The sequence below is a fragment of the Xenopus tropicalis genome, chromosome 5 (assembly GCF_000004195.4).
Source record: "Xenopus tropicalis strain Nigerian chromosome 5, UCB_Xtro_10.0, whole genome shotgun sequence".
Taxonomy (NCBI): domain Eukaryota; kingdom Metazoa; phylum Chordata; class Amphibia; order Anura; family Pipidae; genus Xenopus; species Xenopus tropicalis.
In genome coordinates this window covers 82,158,633-82,178,018 of record NC_030681.2, presented here as the reverse complement: position 1 = coordinate 82,178,018, position 19,386 = coordinate 82,158,633, and the positions used below count along the sequence as shown (strand labels likewise).

Here is a 19,386-nt window from a genome sequence, read left to right as displayed (position 1 = left end):
CTATTATGCCTTTGTTCGAAATCTTAGAATATATTACACTTGAGCTTGTCTTCCACCACCACAGGTATCACTGCTAAGGACTTCTGAACTGACTGCTTTTCATGCACATGCCTGAGATTAGGAAATGGGGCATGGTGGGCACTTGCCCCCCCCCCCCCGAAAGTTTGCATACCTCACAGCCTGCTTTCCCAGGTCGCTGTTTAAAGGTCCCATGTTGCCCACTGTGAAACGCACAGCTATGTTGAATTTTTTATAGGAACCAGGCAGAGAGAGACAAGCAGAATGGGAGCAGCAGGAAAGAAGAACTTTGATGTTGGTTTTCTGCTTGTGCAAGTGTAGATTAAAGAATGCTTTATCCATTTCTGCATTCATTTTACTGGCATGTTAATAAAATTGCTCATTGGCCATTTTTCAGTGACCTTACTGGCTTGTCTTGAGTGTTCACTGGTATATCTGTGATTAATATGTTGATTATCCATTTCCTGTAGTAATTTTACTGGCATGTCCGGGGTTAAAATGCCTGTTATCTTTTTTATTTAATGATTATTCTGGCTTGTCTGGGTTTATATGATGATTATCAATTTCCTGTAGTAATTATACTGGCATATCTTGGGTTAATATGCTTTCAAAAAATGTTGTTGCAGCAAATTAAACTGGTAGTATCTGAGATAAATCCCCAAGAGCTGCAGTTGATCCAAAGAACAACAGTATGGCTAAAGGGCTGATTAATTAGACTGTAAGAAGGTTCAATCACTAGTGTAAACTGGAAAGGGGGATGCTTTAAAGCTCCCACTGCAAAAAATAAAAGACGGGGATCCTTGGCAGGTCCCGCTTTGTGTCAAAAAGCATTGAAACCAGACAATGAATTAGATATAAATTAAACTAATTTATGCAGAAATCTAAGCAGAGTTTAGCAAATATTCATCTGAAACTGGATTTACATGATCGTTTTTTTTTAATTTATGAATCCATCATCCAACCTTTGCCTCCACCTGGAAATCTGTGGTTTGCTTTGTAGGACCTGGTGTTTAGGAGGCTTCAGACACTAATTAATCATAAAGGAGACGATTCTAAGGGCAAGCACTGGACTTCTGCTCGCAACCCTGTTCCTGACTCACAGATTCTATTTGTTTGCACAGCACTGCCCCAAGGAACAACATAAAAGCAGTTCACAAAGAGACACAAATTCTACTCAGCATGAAAATCCCAGCCATCTGACGTAGAGGGATTTATAGGTTTAGTGGAAATTGCTTTCCCAGCATCCAGATTAAATACTGACTGGCATTTTGTCTCTGAACTGGTAAACATCCTTCTAATAATGAGATTACCCAACAATGTATGAAGGCCCAGATAGATCTCAGTTTTAGGGCTTCTCCCATGGACTAATTTTGGGCCGTAGGCTGCTAGGTATCATGCTGACTAACCGTAACGTTCAGACCTGCATCTTTCTACTTCTTTAGGGATGGACAATGTCAACTGAGAGCAGAACCCAGCAGCGTGTGAAAGGCGTACCTGAGCTGTACAAACAGGGCAGGTGAGTCTTGCAAAGGGGCATATATTATGTACACCACAAAATGCAATGTAGCTGCAAGCAGATGTAGGGATTTAAATGCAGAAGCTTACTATAGTGAAGCAAGTCTGTTCTGCAGCACTAGTGGCACAGTGTTTTGGGTGGGAATGAAGCCTTAGTAGGAGAGAGTTGGGCTGCATCTTAAGGGAGTGTGTCCACCATCATTTATTTCACCCTAGATTTGTGAAGGAATAAATAATGTGCAGCTATGGTAGAAATCATTATATTATTTAGGGGGTTTGACATACTGATTTTTTTTTTTTGCTTTGCTAGATTCTAATTGCAAATATACCTTATTTATTCTTCTAGTACTGTACTCTTTTAATATTTCCTGTGTTCTTAACATTATTATCTGAGTATTGAAAAATTCTGAGTGAACTATATTACTAATTACTTTAGTGATATATCAATATTTATATATGGATATTTACATTTAGCATATATTATATTCTAGATAGATATATTCCAGATGTTAAAACCCTTCTGCAGTGCAGTGTGAGATCCTGTTTCAGTTGTTTTGGTCTATTTTGTTCCTTTTCTGCACTGGATACTAGCACCATACTTGATCCATTTAGGGTCAGACTTATTTTTGGTGTCAAAAACAGTGACAAAATTCAGCTCCGAGGCTTCTTTGCATGAAAACGCATTTCTTCTTCGAGCAACTTCCCACAGAACTTACTTACTCAAGGTCTGAGGCAGCGTAAAATAGCATCAAATCTGGCATTCTGACAACATACCTTGATAAATTTGCCATTTATTTTACACAGCTTTTTACACCATTTTTTTGTAGAATTTCATTCTACACAGCATAATTAATAGGCCTCCTAGTGGGGCTGTAACAGGTGTCACATAGCAATTCTTGGGTAGGAGATTATTGATACAGGGATAGGACCTGTTATCCAGAATGTCCAGGATTTGGGGTTTTTTGAATAAAGGGTATTTCCATAATTTGGATCTCCATACCTTACTAAGATTGTTAATTATTATATTTATTATATCTTAGTTGGGATCAAGTACAGGGTACAGTTTTATTATTACAGAGAAAAAGGAAATGTGTATTAAAATTTAGGATTATTTGTAAAGTGTGTGGGAGGTGGCCTTCTTGTATTTTTGAACTTTCTAGATAACAGGTTTTTGGATAATGCATCCCATACTCATATACCTATATATATATATGCTAGCATGTTAAACAGCGTCTGTACTCTGTACTGTGTTCAGGCACAGAATAGTGGGAATAGGGTAAAATGGCCATACATGTATCAATAGTACAGTATGAAATGAAAAAAACATATAATTATTGGTACATACAAATAATCCTTATTGGATGCAAAACAATGCTATTGGGTTTAATTAATGTTTTATTGATTCTTTAGTAGACTTAAAGGATGGCCTGTCAGTCCCAACTAATATCCATTTACTATGGATATAGGAATGAGGCAAGTGTGAAAATGCCATACCAATGCACCATATTTGCAAGGATAAAAGATTTTTATCCTTGAGAAAGGTCCTAATGATGACCGAAACGTTGGTTTTAACAATATATCTACAATAAAAATTTTTTTGATAAAACATTGAAGGGTGTGCTGGCCACAGCTGATTATTTTCTATACATACATAATTTTGGCTAGCACCCCGTGGAATATTGAGCCTTGGAGTGCGGACACCATTTGGATTGATATATATATATATATACAGTATATATATATATATTGTTTTAAACAGAAAGCAGAAGAATTGTAGTTACTGCAAGTTTGGTTCTTGTGAAGTAGATGACCATTATGCACTGCCTTCTTCCCGTGTTCTGACTGGTTTGTCCATTATACATCCTGAGTTCAGTACCAACAACCAGGAGAACTTATCTGTTTGTATTTGCTGTGTCTGTTGAAGGAGGACTAAAGCCTAACTAAAGAAGTATGGCAGAAATGTAGTACAGGTTTGGGATCCCTTATCTGGAAACCCATTATCCAGAAAGTTCTAATTACGGAATAACCGTCTCCCATAGACTTGATTTTAATCAAATAATTCAGAAATTTAAAACTGATTTCTTTTTTCTCTGTAGTAATAAAAGAGTACCTTGTTATTGATCCCTACTAAGATATAAATAATCCTTATTGGATGCAAAACAATGCTATTGGGTTTAATTAATGTTTTATTGATTCTTTAGTAGACTTAAAGGAGAATGCAAGTCAAAATTTAAATAGCATACTGCCCAATAGTCCTCCTATTGTTTAGTAAAAACGCCACACTTTTGGCTCACCTAATCAAATATTTACTCAGTTACACTTACTCACATTTTCTAGAACAGGCAGCCATCTCTAAAAAGGTATTCTCCCTTCCTTTCCCTCCTTGCTTCATACTGCACATGTGTTTCATTCCCTCCCCTCTGCCAGATTCGCTTCTGATTGGCTGGTGGGCATGTGTTGCTCAGAACAGCAGACAGGATCAAGTTACACACATGCTCAGAGAATAGGAAGGCTGCCGCTGGCAGCCTACAGGAAGGGAAGAGAGATTTCAGTGATGTCACTGTAATCTTCACACTGCTGTAGGCTGCCAGCACCATATCTCAGAGACACAAGCAGGGATCTGGGAATTTAGATATGCAGTAAGTACTTAAAAAGAATGCCTTTAGACTTACTTTTAATATATATTAACCTTTCATTGTCCTTTAAGGTATGGAGATCCAAATTACGGAACAACCCTTTATCTGGAATGCCTTTGGTCCCAAGCATTCTGTATAACGGGTACTATACCTGTACAATATGTTTTGGGCTTCTGTAACAACCCCAGGCAACCACAGCTCTTTAGCAGTGAAAACCTGTTTCTCACAAATGCTCCCAGTAACTCCCTATCTTTTTTCTGCACATGCTCTGTGTAACGCTCAGTGACTGAGCTTGGGGACTGACTCACAATATACTGTAGCTATAGAATAAAAATATCACTGTAAAACAATACAGATTATTAGTTACTAGTATCAGAAGTTAATAATCATCACTATAGCATCAGCTTATAGTAAAGGCAAACCTCATTTTCTGCTTGACAATTTGTGATGACCCCTAAGCTTAGCTTCTCATCAGCTGCTCAGAGCACATTGACCATGTGAGTGTTACAGATGCTTCTAACAGAATCCAAAATGGGAAGCTCCTGTAACAGCTTTTAAGGACTGGACCATTAGTAATATAGAAATGCTGGTGGTGCTGGTGTAATAAGTTTGTTTTATAAAATATCTATAGCATCTATGGCATCTATAGCCATATTCATTTTTAGGGTTTAGTTCTCCGTTAAAGGTTACAAATACAGGAGGTCTACATTGCAGCTATAAATGAAACCTAAAGTCTTCTGGGTCTTTCTTTAAAATCATTTTGGGTCTCCTCCCTATCACCCCTAAAAAGTGACATCCCTACTAGCTTTCAGTGTCATAATCTAAACACTCTTTCTACACAATTTCCTTAACCATTGCATATGTGATAGTTTGCTGCCCCCTTAAAATTGCATGGTTAGTTTTCTTCAGTATTAAAACTGGGTTCACACATAAATTGATGCTGTGTATGAACCAAACCAGAGATCTTGAAGTACCACCATACACATACAATTCCTACATCCCTAGACACAGGTAAAAAAAACTCCACTATGGTTTTCATAAAACAACAAACCTGACTACAGATCATGAAATCACAAAATCTGACCCTATGCTACAGGTTTCCAAGCTAGATGTTCTTAAATCTTTCAAACTGGCCAATCCTCGTAAAGCTACAGGTCCAGATGGAGTCTATACAAAAGTTCTTCAAATCTGCTCATCTCCTGTGGATAATTGCAAAGTCTTCAAGTTTGCAGATGACATGACAGTGCTCAGCCTCAACCAGAATGACGATGAAACACAATACAGACAGCTAGTGTGCAACCTTATCAAGTACACCAGAAAACATGACCTGGTTCTCAACATAACAAAAACAAAAGAGTTGATCATAGATTTCAGGAAACAAACCCTTAAAAACTTGAGGTATCAAAGCTGAGCAAGTTGAGAGCTTCAAATTCTCAGTTCTATATATCGCCAATCCCCTTAAATGGACTGACGATACTAAGGCCATAATCCAAAAATAGCAGTCAATGATCCCATATTGACTATAAGATAAGTGATTTTTAGGTTGACAAGATATACCTAACTTTTTCTATGAAATAAGCACATTGTTAAATTAAATAGAAGCAATTATCTCTTTAAATTCCAAGTTCTCTTATACACAGTCTTATGTTTAGATCCAATAAACAAAGTCAATTTGGGATCTAGTTAATTCATCCCCAAGTTTTATATATGTTATTAGTATCACCACTTGTGAATCCCAACACCAAAGGGGATTGAGAACTATTTTACACTAATAGGAACAATCTCTTCCTTCTTTTTAGATCCCTTATAAAGGAGAACTGAACCCTAAAAGTGAATATGACTATACTTTTCTATGCCCTCTGCCAAAAGCTACTTTTTAAATTAAGTCTGAGAAACATTGTATCGTTTTTAGCGTTCAGTGCAGGTTTAGTGCAAGAGATCAAAGGGAAATGAGGGACTTTTCAGAAGGAATCGGGGACTGCCCCACAAAAATCGGGACAGTTGGGAGCTTTGGTGTCAGTGACATCACAAATTATCAAGAAGAAAACTAAGTTTTGCCTACAGTATAGTAGTTTCTGAGCTGCTTTGTATGGAGAATCTGAATTATATTCTAATCAGCCTTGTATCGTGACATTTATATTCTGTATATACAGTATATTTTGAGTCAGTCCCTAAGCTCAGCATATCGCACGTGCAGCAGAAAAGAAGATGGGGAGCTACTGGGGCATCTTTGGAGGCACAGATCTTTCCTGCTTAATGGTTGTTATTGTCCTGAGCTGGTACAAAACAAAATGTACAGGTATGGGGCCTGTTATCCATAATACTCTGGACCTGGGGTTTTTCTTTAATTTGAGTTTCTATACCTTAAGTCTTCTAAGAAATAATTTAAATATGAATTAAACCTGTTGCCTCCAGCAAGAATTAATTATATCTTATTTGTGATCAAGTACAAGGTACTTTTTTTTATTATTACAGAGAAAGGGGAATGATTTTTAAAAATGTAAATGATTTAATTAAAATGAGGTCTATGGAAGATGTCCTTCCCTTAATTTGGGGCTTTCTGGATAGCAGGTTTCCAGACCCCATACCTGTACAATATTTCTGCTTCTTTGGTTAAGCTTTTTTCTCATTTAATTGTACTGCCTGGCTGTCAAAGCTATCCTTCATAGTACAGTTTCTCCTATCTCTAAGGAACTGACCTATGGGAGTATGAATTTTTATGACTTTAAAAAAATAGACAATTAATTTAATTTAAAGAGCAATTATTTATCAATTTAAATATGAAATCTATTAGAATGCAATCCGACCTTTTTATATCCTTATGAATAAATGTGTACATGATATAAAAATAATATTTTCTTATTATGGCTGTGCTAGAATGATATGAATTGTAGTGCCATAATATCTGGAACATGAGTTTGTTTTAGTTCAGTGCTATAATTATTTCTTCATTTGGAAATTTCAGGCCTCCATGCTCTAACTGGCCATGTGCATTTGGTGACCTGGAAATCACATCCTAAATCCTGCCAAACCAGTAGCAAGAAATATTTGATATTATTTCTATGTGTCATATTTGTAAATCTGTTGATAGTCTAGTTAGTAAAAATAGAGCAGAAGATAAGCAGTTTATATGCTTGTGGCATCACATACCCAGGGTGATCTTCATTTATTCTTGGAATTATGCCAGCAGGCTTTTATTTTCGACATTTTATTATCTATTGCTTAGCTTAGCAACCTGTCACAAAGCTTCATGTTCCTCTGTGTGCTTTCCTTTGTCTTGTATGCAGTGCTGATATATATCTATGCAATAGCATTTCTCCCTCAGGGGGGATGCAGGAGTTTTAACTCTTAAGGCCCCCATACACGGGCCGATAGAAGCTGCCCGTGTTCGGCAGCTAATCGGCCCGTGTATGGGCAGAAACGAGCGGCCTGGCCAACCGATATCTGGCCTGAAATTGGCCAGATATCGATCGGCCAGGTTAGAAAATCCAGTCGGATCGGGGACCGCATGGGCTCGTTGATGCGGTCCCCAAACCGACTGCCCCATGGCCGCAAATGTAATCCGAGGGCCAAACGATCGGATTATTTTTTTTTAAAGCCACTTGCTACCCGATATCGCCCACCCGTAGGTGGGGATATCGGGTGAAGATCCGCTCGCTTGGCGACATCGCCAAGCGAGCGGATCTTATAGTGTATGGGGACCTTAGAACTTCTTTATTGTAATACTGGAACTGTTTTTTTTTTTTGCGCCTCTCCACATCAATAAATAAATTGTTCCTTGGCTTGAAAAATGTGTTCTCCACTTGTTGGATAGAAATTAGTGTTATCTCAATTCAATAAGCACTTTTTTCTTTAAGCAATGGTTCCTAAACTGTGGCATTGGCCACCATAGGGGGACCCAGAGCAATGGTTGGGGCCCTGGCCGAAGGCCAGTTATGGTAAGATTTGGAGAGAATGACTGATTTCAACCCTAGATACTCCTAGAAATCCCAGCATGAAGGTACATTAGGGTGAGACGTGGGAAAGCTATACGCTATAATATTCTTGGAATTAGTGTTGATACAGCAATGTTTTCATATACCCATAACCTTATAATGAGCTAAGTGGGAAGAAATGTCAGACCTCAAGGGGAGCTTTTAATCAATCAAACACTGCTTTATGTTGTTGCAGATCCTTTAAATATATCCAGAATAAGGCTTGTCTGCCATGTTTCTGCCCACTACCCAAGTCTTTCTCAAGTGAGCAACATACAAGCTGGTCTTCCACAGCTTTATTATGTTGGGTTGAAAAACCCAACATACTGTTCTTCGACTTCAGCTTATTCTTCCGCTGCTTCTTCTTCTGCTTCTTATTCTTAGCGCCCCTCATTTTTGTACTCCTCCTACAGTTTTAGGGGTACAACACCAAAACTCCCCACACTTCTTCGCTCTATAGTGGAGCAGGTTGCTTGTGCTTTTCTAAGCGATCCTGCCCCCCGTCTTTTTGTGGCGCCGCTCAGAACACCCCCATTTTCCCATTGATTTTGACAGGGAAGATATTCAAACTGCTGCCACTCTTACAGCTTTGAAGCTACACCCCCCAAACTTGAATAACATAATCATGGGGTCACCCCAAATGAAACAGTGACATTTGTTGGATGGCCCCAAAGTGGGAGGGGCCAGCAACAGCTGATCACATTTCACCCGTTGACTTTTATGGGGAAATTGAAACTGCTGCCAATCTTACAGCTTTGAGGCCACACCCCCCAAACTTGAATCACCTAGTCATGGTGTCAGCCTGAATGAAAATATGATGGCTGTTGGATGCCCAAAGGGGGCGGAGATGTGAACAGCCAATCAGATTTTACCTATTGACTAGGTGGAAATCCAACCTGCTGCCATTCTCACAGTAATAATGCCGGGGTCCCCAAACTTTGCAGAGTTAGGCACCAGGTAACTGCGGTTCAAGGTTAGAAAAAGTGGGCGGAGCCACCAACAGCCAATCCGACTCAATGACTCAAGGTTAGAAAAAGTGGGCGGGACCGCTAAAAGCCAATCACATTTCTTTCATTGTTTTCAGTGGGGAAATTCTAACTGCTGCCATTCTCACATGTTTAATGTCAGGGTTCCCAAACTTTGCACAGTTTGTCACTTGGTGACTATGTTCCAAGTTTAGAAAAGTGGGCGGGCCAACAACAGCCAATCAAATTTCACCTGTAGACTTCATATGTTTAAATTTAAACTGCTGCCATTCTTTAAATATTAATACTAAGGCCCCCCGAACTTTGCAGAGCTAGTCACCAGGTAACTGCAGTTCACCAACAGCCAATCAGATTTTAACTACTGATTTTCAATGGAGAAATTCAGCCTGCTGCCATTCTCACAGTAATAACACCAGGGTCCCCAAACTTTTCACAGTTGGTCACTAGGGGACTGCATGTTTAGGGTTTTAAAAGTGGGCGGAGCCACAACAGCCAATCAGACTTTACCTATTGAATTTTTTTGGTTTAAATTTAAAATGCTGCCTTTCTCATACTATTTATGTCAGGGTTCCCGAATTTTACACAGTCAGTCACTGGCTGACTACATATTCAGGGTTAGAACAAGTGGACGGAGCCACCAACAGCCAATCCATTTCCGCACATTAAATTTCATTGATTTATAGTTAAACTGCTGCTATTCTTTAACTATTAATCCTAGGCTCCCTAAACTTTGCAGAGTTAGTCACTGGGTAACTGCAGTTCCAGGTTAGAAAAAGGGGGCGGAGCCACCAACCGCCAATCAATGTCACTTGTTGACTTTCAGTGGGGAAATTTAAATTGCTGCCATTCAGACATTAAAACCAGAGTCCCCAAACTTTGCACTGTGGTCCAAGGTTAGAAAAAGTGGAGAAAACAGATCAGATTTCATTCAGTGACTTCATGTTTTTCAACCCAACATAAAGTTCCCTTTCTAGTTTCCAAATGCTATTTCCAAAAAGCCTAAAAAGCTCTGGGCCCTGTACTAAACCATGTAGCACTCCACTTTCAATTTCTACTTACTTTTACCAATTGCATTTAATAATTTATTCAGTTATTGCTATACTGCATATATGCAATAAAAATACATTTAATTTCAATTTCTGCAAAAAGTGAATGAAATGAAGTAAAACTAATAGAAGTAGCAGATATCCTTCAAAGCTCTTTATGTTTTGTAGCCCTGTATTTAAGAGAAGTCCCGACATCACAAAGTCTCCACTCACAAAGTCAGAGCAGCTTCTCAGAATAGATGATCACGACTTCACCATGAGACCTGGATTTGGGGGTATGTATGATTATGATATTGAGTCAATGCTTATGAGGCTGTTTTTCACTATTTTTTAATGTCTACATAGCCATATGGACATTAGCAATATAAATGTCAAAATCAAATTAAATTTGATAAAATGAAATGCATCACTAATCTTCTGTTGTGTTTTTAGCTCACAGATAGGGTAACTGAAATAAAACCTTTACTTTTTGCTATAGTGGACTACTTGTTTTTTTCATTTTATAAACTGGCCCTATTTAAGCATCTTTTCAGTTTCAATATAAAAGGCTTCCAAACATTGGTGCAAAGTGGTAGCAGCAAGAATGTTTGTGACTGGAGCCAGCGACCAAGGAGTCTGTACCACTGTACCCCCTCTACTATATGCAGCAATGGTGCTGCATCTCCGACAGTCGCCTATCACAAGTGCACATATAAAACAAATGTAGGAAGTGCTGCACAGAGGTTCATGAAGCCATGTGCAGACATTTTAAATTATTCCTTATAAAGGCAGGTATTGGTAACTCTGCTAATCACTATAATTTAAGGTGAGGGAGCTGTGTGATGATGCTTTCCAATCAGAAAGGGCTTTGAGAAAAACACAGTTATTTTTATGCAGGTGGGATTAAGTTCTTCTTTTCACCCCTAGAACATAATTGATTTTTACATTAGATCCTCTTTAACGTGGCATTTCATTTTATTTCTTGTCAATATCCTTTCTTATCTCTTCTAATTTAATTTCTATCACTTATGTTGTAGATGCTCCCTTTTTAGTGGTCAACTGGCCTGATGACAAATAGGCCTCACTGTAGAGGAATCCACATGAGCTGCTATACAGACACATTACTGATAAATTGCCAACATATTCCACAGCAATGTATATCAAATAATGGAGAACAAAACAATACTACAGGCCATATGGTCAAAGAGCCTTGCTTTTTTATAATCCAGACCTTTTTACAACTTTGTATTTGCACAGAAAGCAAAATTGCTAATCAACACCCAGGCCTCCTGCATTTTAAACATATCACAACTAATTTCCAATCAAGGTAACAGGTTTCTGCAACTATTACTGCTGGCTAAAGTTAAAAATAATTTTGAAAAAAGCCCTTACTCAGCCCCGTAGGAAAATAGGGCAACTAGACAATAGTGTACATTGCTTAAGTCACCACTAGGCTTGTTGGCCATTAACAATTAGGCAACCTTGCAATAAGCAACGTGTTGTAGGGTTTACAGATATTAGGGCCATGTGTTTTGGGGAAATACATTGGTTTTTTTCAGCCACATGAAACACAAGACAGTTTTATCAGATTATCAAATTATGGTAACTAGCTCAACAATAAAATACAAGCAACTTTATTCATATTGGTGTCTGATTTTTCAATCTAGTATCGAGAGCATCTAGCTGATTTTTTAATCTAGCATCTAGAGTGAGACAATGACCAGCTGAACAGCAGCTCCGATATATCAGCTTTTTGCTCAAGTGCTGTTGTAGCAAACACCTAATGTAAGTGCAATAAAGAACTCATGTAGCCTAACATTTTAAAAATTGTTTTGAACATGGCACATCCTATTCCAAGTAATAATGTTATTGTACTGAGAGACTATACTTTTCAGAATCGTATTATTATCTGTTTTTTAAAAGAGCTGCAGGATACCCTGTTGTGTCAAACACAGGCAGTGTCTGTCTGGCTGACTGGATGGTCAACAGAAATGTGGGACTTCTGAAATCCTACAAAGATACATGAATAAATAAAAGTATTACAAAACTTTTATAGTCAATTGACTAAAATATTAAAACTTAGCTGTGAATTCAATGTCGTGGGCGACTAATCTCCCCGTCTGCCATGGCCCTAAAGGCAGTCTTTAGTTGCAGTAGGATAATAGATTTGATCTTAAAGGACAATGAAAGGTTAATATAAATTAAAAGTAAGTCTAAAGGCATTCTTTTTAAGTACTTACTGCATATCTAAATTCCCAGATCCCTGCTTGCTTCACTGAGATATGGTGCTGGCAGCCTACAGCAGTGTGAAGCCTACAGTGACATCACTGAAATCTCTCTCCCCTTCCTGTAGGTGCCAGCGGTAGCCTTCCTATTCTCTGAGCATGTGTGTAACTTAATCCTGTCTGCTGTTCTGAGCTATACATGCCCACCAGCCAATCAGAAGCGGATCTGGCAGAGGGGAGGGGGGGGAGGGAATGAAACACATGTGCAGTATGAAGCAAGGAGGGAAAGGAAGGGAGAATACCTTTTTAGAGATGGCTGCCTGTTCTAGAAAATGTGAGTAAGTGTAACTGAGTAAATATTTGATTAGGTGAGCCAAAAGTGTGGCGTTTTTACTAAACAATAGGAGGACTATTGGGCAGTATGCTTTTTACATTTTGACTTGCATTCTCCTTTAAAGAAGAACTAAACCCTACCCTTTCTCAGCCTCTTGTCCACCCACCTCCACTGCTTTCTATTCAGGCTCCTTGCTTCTGTGCTAGTCTGCTATAAATCTACATAGTTAGGGTTTAATTCTCCTTTAACTTGAACTTAATAGACTTTGGTCTTTTTTCAACACAACTTAACTAAGGTGCAAGGTGCAAAGTACTCTATGTCTATTTTCTAAACATCACAACTTTACAGGCTACTAGAATGAGAAAAACTATTTAACTCCATAATTTCTCAGTTTAACACTGTTTTCTCCTGACTATTCAGCTACTTATCCCATATTTCTTTTTTGAACTGAAGTAAAAAACTGTGTGTTTTGGTGTAGAGCTGGGCCTACATTTCAAGATCCACTCATTATGCAAACAAGCATATCTTAAACCGATTTGGCCACCAACAGGCTGGGTTTAATTAGTATGATCTGATCATTTGGCCTATTGGAGGTTTCAGAAAATACTTGTGGGAATATTCACATTTAAGAGTTGAGGAAAAACAAAATCGATTTTTGATAAACAACCATCTTATTAAGGGGCTGATTTAGCAATATTTGAGTTTACAGTTTAAGAAATAAAACCTCACCCCACATTCTATTCATTTCTATGGAATTTATCAAGTGGTGAGTTCTAGCTTTCACCCATTGATAAATACCCTTCTAAAAATTCCATGGTAATAATTTGAATGGGGGTGAGTTTTTATGTATTTTTGTGTGAGTATATACAGTATTAATTAACTGTATTAAACATACAGTAGTTCTGCCATTGTTTACTCATAGTAATATTTTAAGTATTAAAAAAAATATATATGTTTGTATATTATAGGTCCTGCAATACCAGTGGGCGTTGAAGTACAAGTGGAAAGTTTAGACAGTTTTTCAGAGGTTAATATGGTAAGTAATCTGTTCAGTTGTCTTTAGGTATCCTAATTGTACTTTTTAAACATATCCATGCTTTGGTGGGCTCCTGATAACAAATAGTAAAGGAGGTTGAGCATTCTGGCCTTCTGCCTTTGTCCATGATAATGGAGTTTAGATTATATACATCACTTCTAATAGTATGTATGTATATCTTTATTTATAAATCGCTACTTATGTACGCAGCGCTGTACAGTAGAATACATTAATATAAACAGGTTATTAAGATAATAGATAAATACAAAGTATTACAATAAGCCCCAATAAAAAAAATATACAATTGCAATAAGATAAGAGTCAAAGACACAAGAGGATGGAGGTCCCTGCCCCGTAGAGCTTACAATCTATATGGGAGGGTAACTTACAGACACAAATAGACAAATATTAATGATGTAGGTCACAGTGGGTGACATTACAAGTGCTAGTTCCCTGGTCAGGTGCCTTGCAAGTGCTCCAAAAGGTAGTCTTTAAGTTTGGTTTTAAAAAGACCGAGGGAGGATTCTCTCTGGAGGAAATCAGGGGGGGAATTACAAATGTAAGGGGCAGCAAGGTAGAAAGGTTTAAGGCGGGAAACAGCAGTTGTAGTGGGAGGCGCAACCAAACGATTGCTCCTGGAGGAATGAAGGAGTCGTCCAGGAACGTACGGAGACACAAGGGAAGAGATGTAGTGAGGCACAGAGGAATGGAGGGCTTTGAAGTTAAGAGAAGGAGTTTGTAAAATATTCTTTGTTTAATAGGAAGCCATAATAAACTTTAGTAGGGGAAGGGCCTGAACTCTCCTGGATGAGAGGAGGAGAATTCTGGCAGCAGTATTTAATATAGACTGTAGGGGGGAAAGATGGGAGTTAGGGAGGCCGGTTAGTAGCAGATTACAGTAGTCAAGTCAGGATAGGATGAGAGCATGCATGAGCAGCTTAGCTGTTGCAGTAGAAAGAAAGGGATGGATTTTGGCAATATTGCGCAGAAAAAAGTGACAGGTTTTGACAGTGGTGTTAATGTGGTCAGAGAAGGAGAGACAGGAGTCAAAGATCACTCCCAAACAACGCACCGAATCGACTGGGATATAGGGGGGGTTTAGGACCAGGCTTAGGCGGAAAGATCATTAGTTCAGTTTTTGTTAGGTTCAGTTTGAGGTGGCGTTGGTTCATCCAATTGGAGATGGCCAGGAGGCAGTTAGAGATTTGAGTCTCAGTTTCGACTGTTAACGAAGGGGTCGAAAAGTAAATTTGGATGTCATCAGCATACAGATGATATTTAAATCCAAATGAACAGATAAGATCCCCACATTAAGAGGAACTGGAGATGAGGTTTTGTTAGCATAGGAGACAGTGAATGAACGGTTAGAGAGGTAAGAAGAAATCTTGCAGGATGCAGCCTGATTACGGAGACCAATCAAATGCAGAATTTGCATCAGGAGGGAGTGGTCGACCGTATCAAACTCAGCCGATAGATCTAGGAGGATTAGTATGGAAAAGTGACCTTTGGCTATGGCAACCTGAAGATCATTCGTAACTCTGCACAATGCTGTCTCAGTAGAATGCGCAGGCCGACAACCAGATTGCAGCGGGTCCAATAAATTATGTGCATTAAGAAAGTTAGAAATACGGGAGAAGACAATACGCTGTAAGATTTTGGAGGCAAGCGGTAGAAGCGAGACAGGACGGTAGTTAGAGAGACAGGACGGGTCCAGCATGGCCTTTTTGAGGATAGGCTTGACACAGGCCTGTTTAAAGGAAGAGAGGAAGTCAGAGAAGAGTTGAAGATGTGAGTGAGAGCTGGAGTAAGTTCAGGAGCACAGTGTTTAAGCAGAGAAGAAGGCATAGGGTCTAGAGAACAAGTGGTAAGGGGAACCGACAATAGAAGCCGGGAGACTTCAGAGACAGTTACGGGACCAAAAGAGCTAAGACATGCGGAAGAGGGCTGAGGAAGGAGGAGCTGGTTAGTATTAATAGAGGGGGGAATTTGATTGCGGAAGGACTCCACTTTGTTTATGAAGAAATCAGCAAAGTCCTGGGGAGAGTGCATAAAGTGAGGTAATGAAGTCTGTGAGGGACGCAGAAGGGTAATGAATATAGAAAACAGGTGTCGTGGGTTGGATTTATAATTGTTTATAAGGGTATTGTAGTATTCCTGTTTGGCCTTTGACAAGGCAGAGTTGAGTCAGGCCAACAGGAATTTCTAATGGATAAAGTCCGCTGGCGTACGGGATTTCCTCCACATACGTTACGCAGACCTTGCACAGGAGCGTAAGAATTTGGTGCGCACATTCAGCCAGGGGCGTGGGTTTTGAACCCGAGTACACTGAGGCTGAAGGGGTGCAAATGAATCAATGGTGGAGGCTAGTATGCTGTTGTACTCGCTAACCAGGGTGTCAGGGTCAGACATCTCATTAAAGGAGGAGAGACTGGACCTGAAAGAGTGAGCTAAGGCCGGGAGGTCTACGTCACGTGTATTTCGAATTAGTAGAGTGGGGGAAGGAGCAGGTTGGGAAGGAGAGTGAGAGACAGAAAATGTAACCAGGTGATGGTCAGAGAAGGGGAAGGGGACACTGTTAAAATCAGAAAGGGACAGATTTTTGGTAAAGACTAAATCCAGAAAGTGGCCATCCTTATGAGTCGGAGCGTTTGTCCACTGCTGGAGTTCAAAGGAGGAGGTTAGGAGGAGTAAACGTGAGGGCCAGGGTTGCATCAATATGGGAGTTGAAGTCCCCAAGGATGATTGCAGGGCTGTCAGTAGAGAGGAAAAATGAGAGCCAGGTTTCAAAATCAGAGAGGAAGGTAGCAGGGGAGGAGGCTGATGGGGACCTGTAAATGACAGCCACCCGTACAGAGAGAGGATGGAAAATCCCAAGGGCATGCACTTCAATCGAGTTAAACAAAAAAGCCGGGGGAATAGATGCGAACCGGCAACAGGAGGAGAGGAGAATTCCAACTCCCCCACCGCATCCATTGGTCCGGGGGATGTGGGAGAAAGACAGACCGCCATGAGAGAGCGCAGCTTCAGTGGCAGTGTCTGTCAAGGAGATGAAATGATTTAGAGCAGAACAGATCATGGATTAGTGTAGCTTTGTTAGTTAAGGAACGGACATTAAGAAGGGCACAAGAGAACGGAAGGCAGGAAGAAGGAAGAACCTGAATAAGTAGGTATGGAGCAGGGCCCGGGGTTTGGGGAGACATCCCCTGCAGCCAGCAACAGTAGGAGTAGGACGTTAGGTGCTTTGCTGTGTATTGTTTGCCAATGGTATGAAATTATTTAGCCTCAATGCTCGGGACCAAGGGTATTCCGGATAAGGGGTCTTCCTGTAATTTGGATCTTCATACCTTAAGTGTACTAAAAAATCAATAAACCATTAATTAAACCCAATAGGATTGTTTTGCATCCAATAAGGATTATGTATATCTTAGCTGGGATCAATTACAAGATACTGTTTTATTATTACAGAGAAAAGGGAAATCAGTTTTAAAATTCTGAATTAGTTGATTAAAATGGAGTCTATGGGAAACGGGCTTTCCGTAATTCTGAGCTTTCTGGATAATGGGTTTCCGGATAATGGATCCCATACCTGTGTATATATATAAAACAGCAGAGAAGAACGGCACTCACAGGCAATTTTTCACACCGAAGTCATCAAAAGGCATCATAATCAGTGAGGTTCTTTATTAGTCCGACGTTTCAGTTCCTACAGGAACTTTCATCAGGGACAACAATATTGCAGTGCACATTTGAACACTATTTAAGCCCAAAAGGGCACCAAACACAGGTTGCTAAGCAACAACAACCAACAAATAAACAAAAAAAACTTAATGTGAAAGTAAAAACATACAACATAAATTAGACAAAACAGTATAGGGAGCCTAAGCTTTTTAAGTATGATCTCATGTGCAAGGTACATACAGAGAGACAACAGAAAGAATACTTAAAGATAGTCAGCACGATCTCCTGAGCGCTATTGTAATAGCGCTAATACTTGCACAACACTATGCCAGCGCCAGAAGCCAGGTAACCCTTACGAGACACACACTCTGCTTTTGGACCTGGTCACAACTGTTGAAGAGGGGAGCGCTCCCCTTTACTTACCCGAGAGAGAGAGAAAGAGAGAAGTATAGCATTCACCAGGTCTTTTAAAAGACATGTCAACCCCAAAAAATAATTTTTTGCCTAATAAAAGAAAACTTTTCAATATTAATTTATTAAAATTTTTTAGTTATTTAACAGTTATTTGTAAATGTAATTGGTATAGAAAGCATCATTTGCTGAACTCCTGGTTGTTATTTTTTAAACAATGTTGCAAGTGCCAGGCTCCTACTGTAAGTCAGGTCTGTAAATCTGCTGCCTTGTGTTACATTGTTTCATACTCCAGAGACACCAGGGCAAAGGACAGGCAAACACTGCTTTTAAGCAGTTATATATACAAATAACTAAAAAAACATTACAAATATGTAATGAATGTAATGAATTGCAAAGTTGCTTAGAATGGTGTTCTTTTATTAAGCAAAAAAAAAATATATTTTTGGGGTTGAAATGTCAGCCTCAGTTCTAAATGTTTGCTGAGTGCAAATGAATTTAATGTGGAAGAAATCATTAAGGTTAGCTAAGTCAACATAGACTCTTAGGATTTATAAATCAGTAATATTCAGTGTGTCTCCAGTCTCCATTTGAATGCCTCTACTATATATATATATATATATATATATATATATATATATATATATATATATATATATATATGTGTGTGTGTAAAAAAGACCAGCAACACCGGGATTTCTTGTGAAAAGTGAAAAACATATTTTTAAAGTAACATGAACAGCTGACGTAACGTTTCGGTCCCCATCGGGACCTTTCTCAAGGCCACAAACAGTGATCCGCATACTTGTTACTTCCTTGTATAGCTTGGTAGCGGAAGTCACGTGGCGTGTCACCATGGAGACGGGATACACAAACAGTGTATTCCATATACACGGAAGCCGGCACATCAACCCTGCATATGTAGGCGAACTAGTTGGTGAAATATGGCTGGTGACATTTGATGTCGCCAGCCTTTATACATCTATACCTCACATTGAAGGGATTATGGCGGTAAAGATGCTTTTGGTAAAATGTGGACAATACAGTGAGATGGAAATGAATTTTCTCGTGGACATCCTTACCTTCATTTTGTACAAAAATGTCTATAAATTTCGGGACAGGTTTTATCTACAGATATGGGGGACGGCCATGGGCTCCAAGGTCACCCTGGCCTATGCCAACTCATTTATGAGTTGGTTTGAGGATGAACACGTTTATCGTAATGTGCTTTTCACTATGCATTGTTTTGCGTGGTGGAGGTACATTGATGACATGTTTCTCCTATGGCGTGGTGACCTGGAGTCCCTGTCCACCTTCCGTGATCAGATAAATAGGGCCCATCAAGACATTCAATTTACAATGACAGCGGATACTCACAGAATAGTTTTCCTAGATGTTGAGGTTATCAGGAGTGAACAGAAATTCTTACGCGTAATTACACGAAACCTACAGATCATAATCAGTTGTTAAAATTTAATAGCTTTCACCCTATATCTGTTAAAAAATCTATTCCTACTAGTCAATTCTCGCATGTTTGTAGGATAGTGA

The 19,386-nt window shown here is 39.2% G+C and overlaps 1 protein-coding gene across 1 annotated transcript; it reads left to right on the top strand.

Moving 5' to 3' along the window:
• Positions 1 to 1,019: 1,019 nt before the first annotated feature.
• On the top strand, positions 1,020 to 18,030 carry LOC116406479 (gamma-aminobutyric acid receptor subunit rho-1-like). The gene is made up of 4 exons (XM_031902713.1): positions 1,020 to 1,534; positions 10,344 to 10,450; positions 13,682 to 13,749; positions 17,989 to 18,030. The coding sequence occupies exons 1-4, from the start codon at positions 1,470 to 1,472 to the stop codon at positions 18,028 to 18,030; spliced, it is 282 nt and encodes a 93-aa protein (XP_031758573.1). The 5' UTR covers positions 1,020 to 1,469.
• Positions 18,031 to 19,386: the final 1,356 nt, after the last annotated feature.

What these genes read in the sequence shown, in the direction of transcription:
- LOC116406479 (XM_031902713.1), top strand. Translation starts at nt 1,470, where the DNA reads ATGTCAACTGAGAGCAGAACCCAGCAGCGTGTGAAAGGCGTACCTGAG. An exon ending in GAGCTGTACAAACAGGGCAG is followed by an intron (nt 1,535 to 10,343) that starts GTGAGTCTTGCA and finishes TATGTTTTGTAG; the next exon opens with CCCTGTATTTAAGAGAAGTC. An exon ending in GTTTTTCAGAGGTTAATATG is followed by an intron (nt 13,750 to 17,988) that starts GTAAGTAATCTG and finishes GTTATTTAACAG; the next exon opens with TTATTTGTAAATGTAATTGG.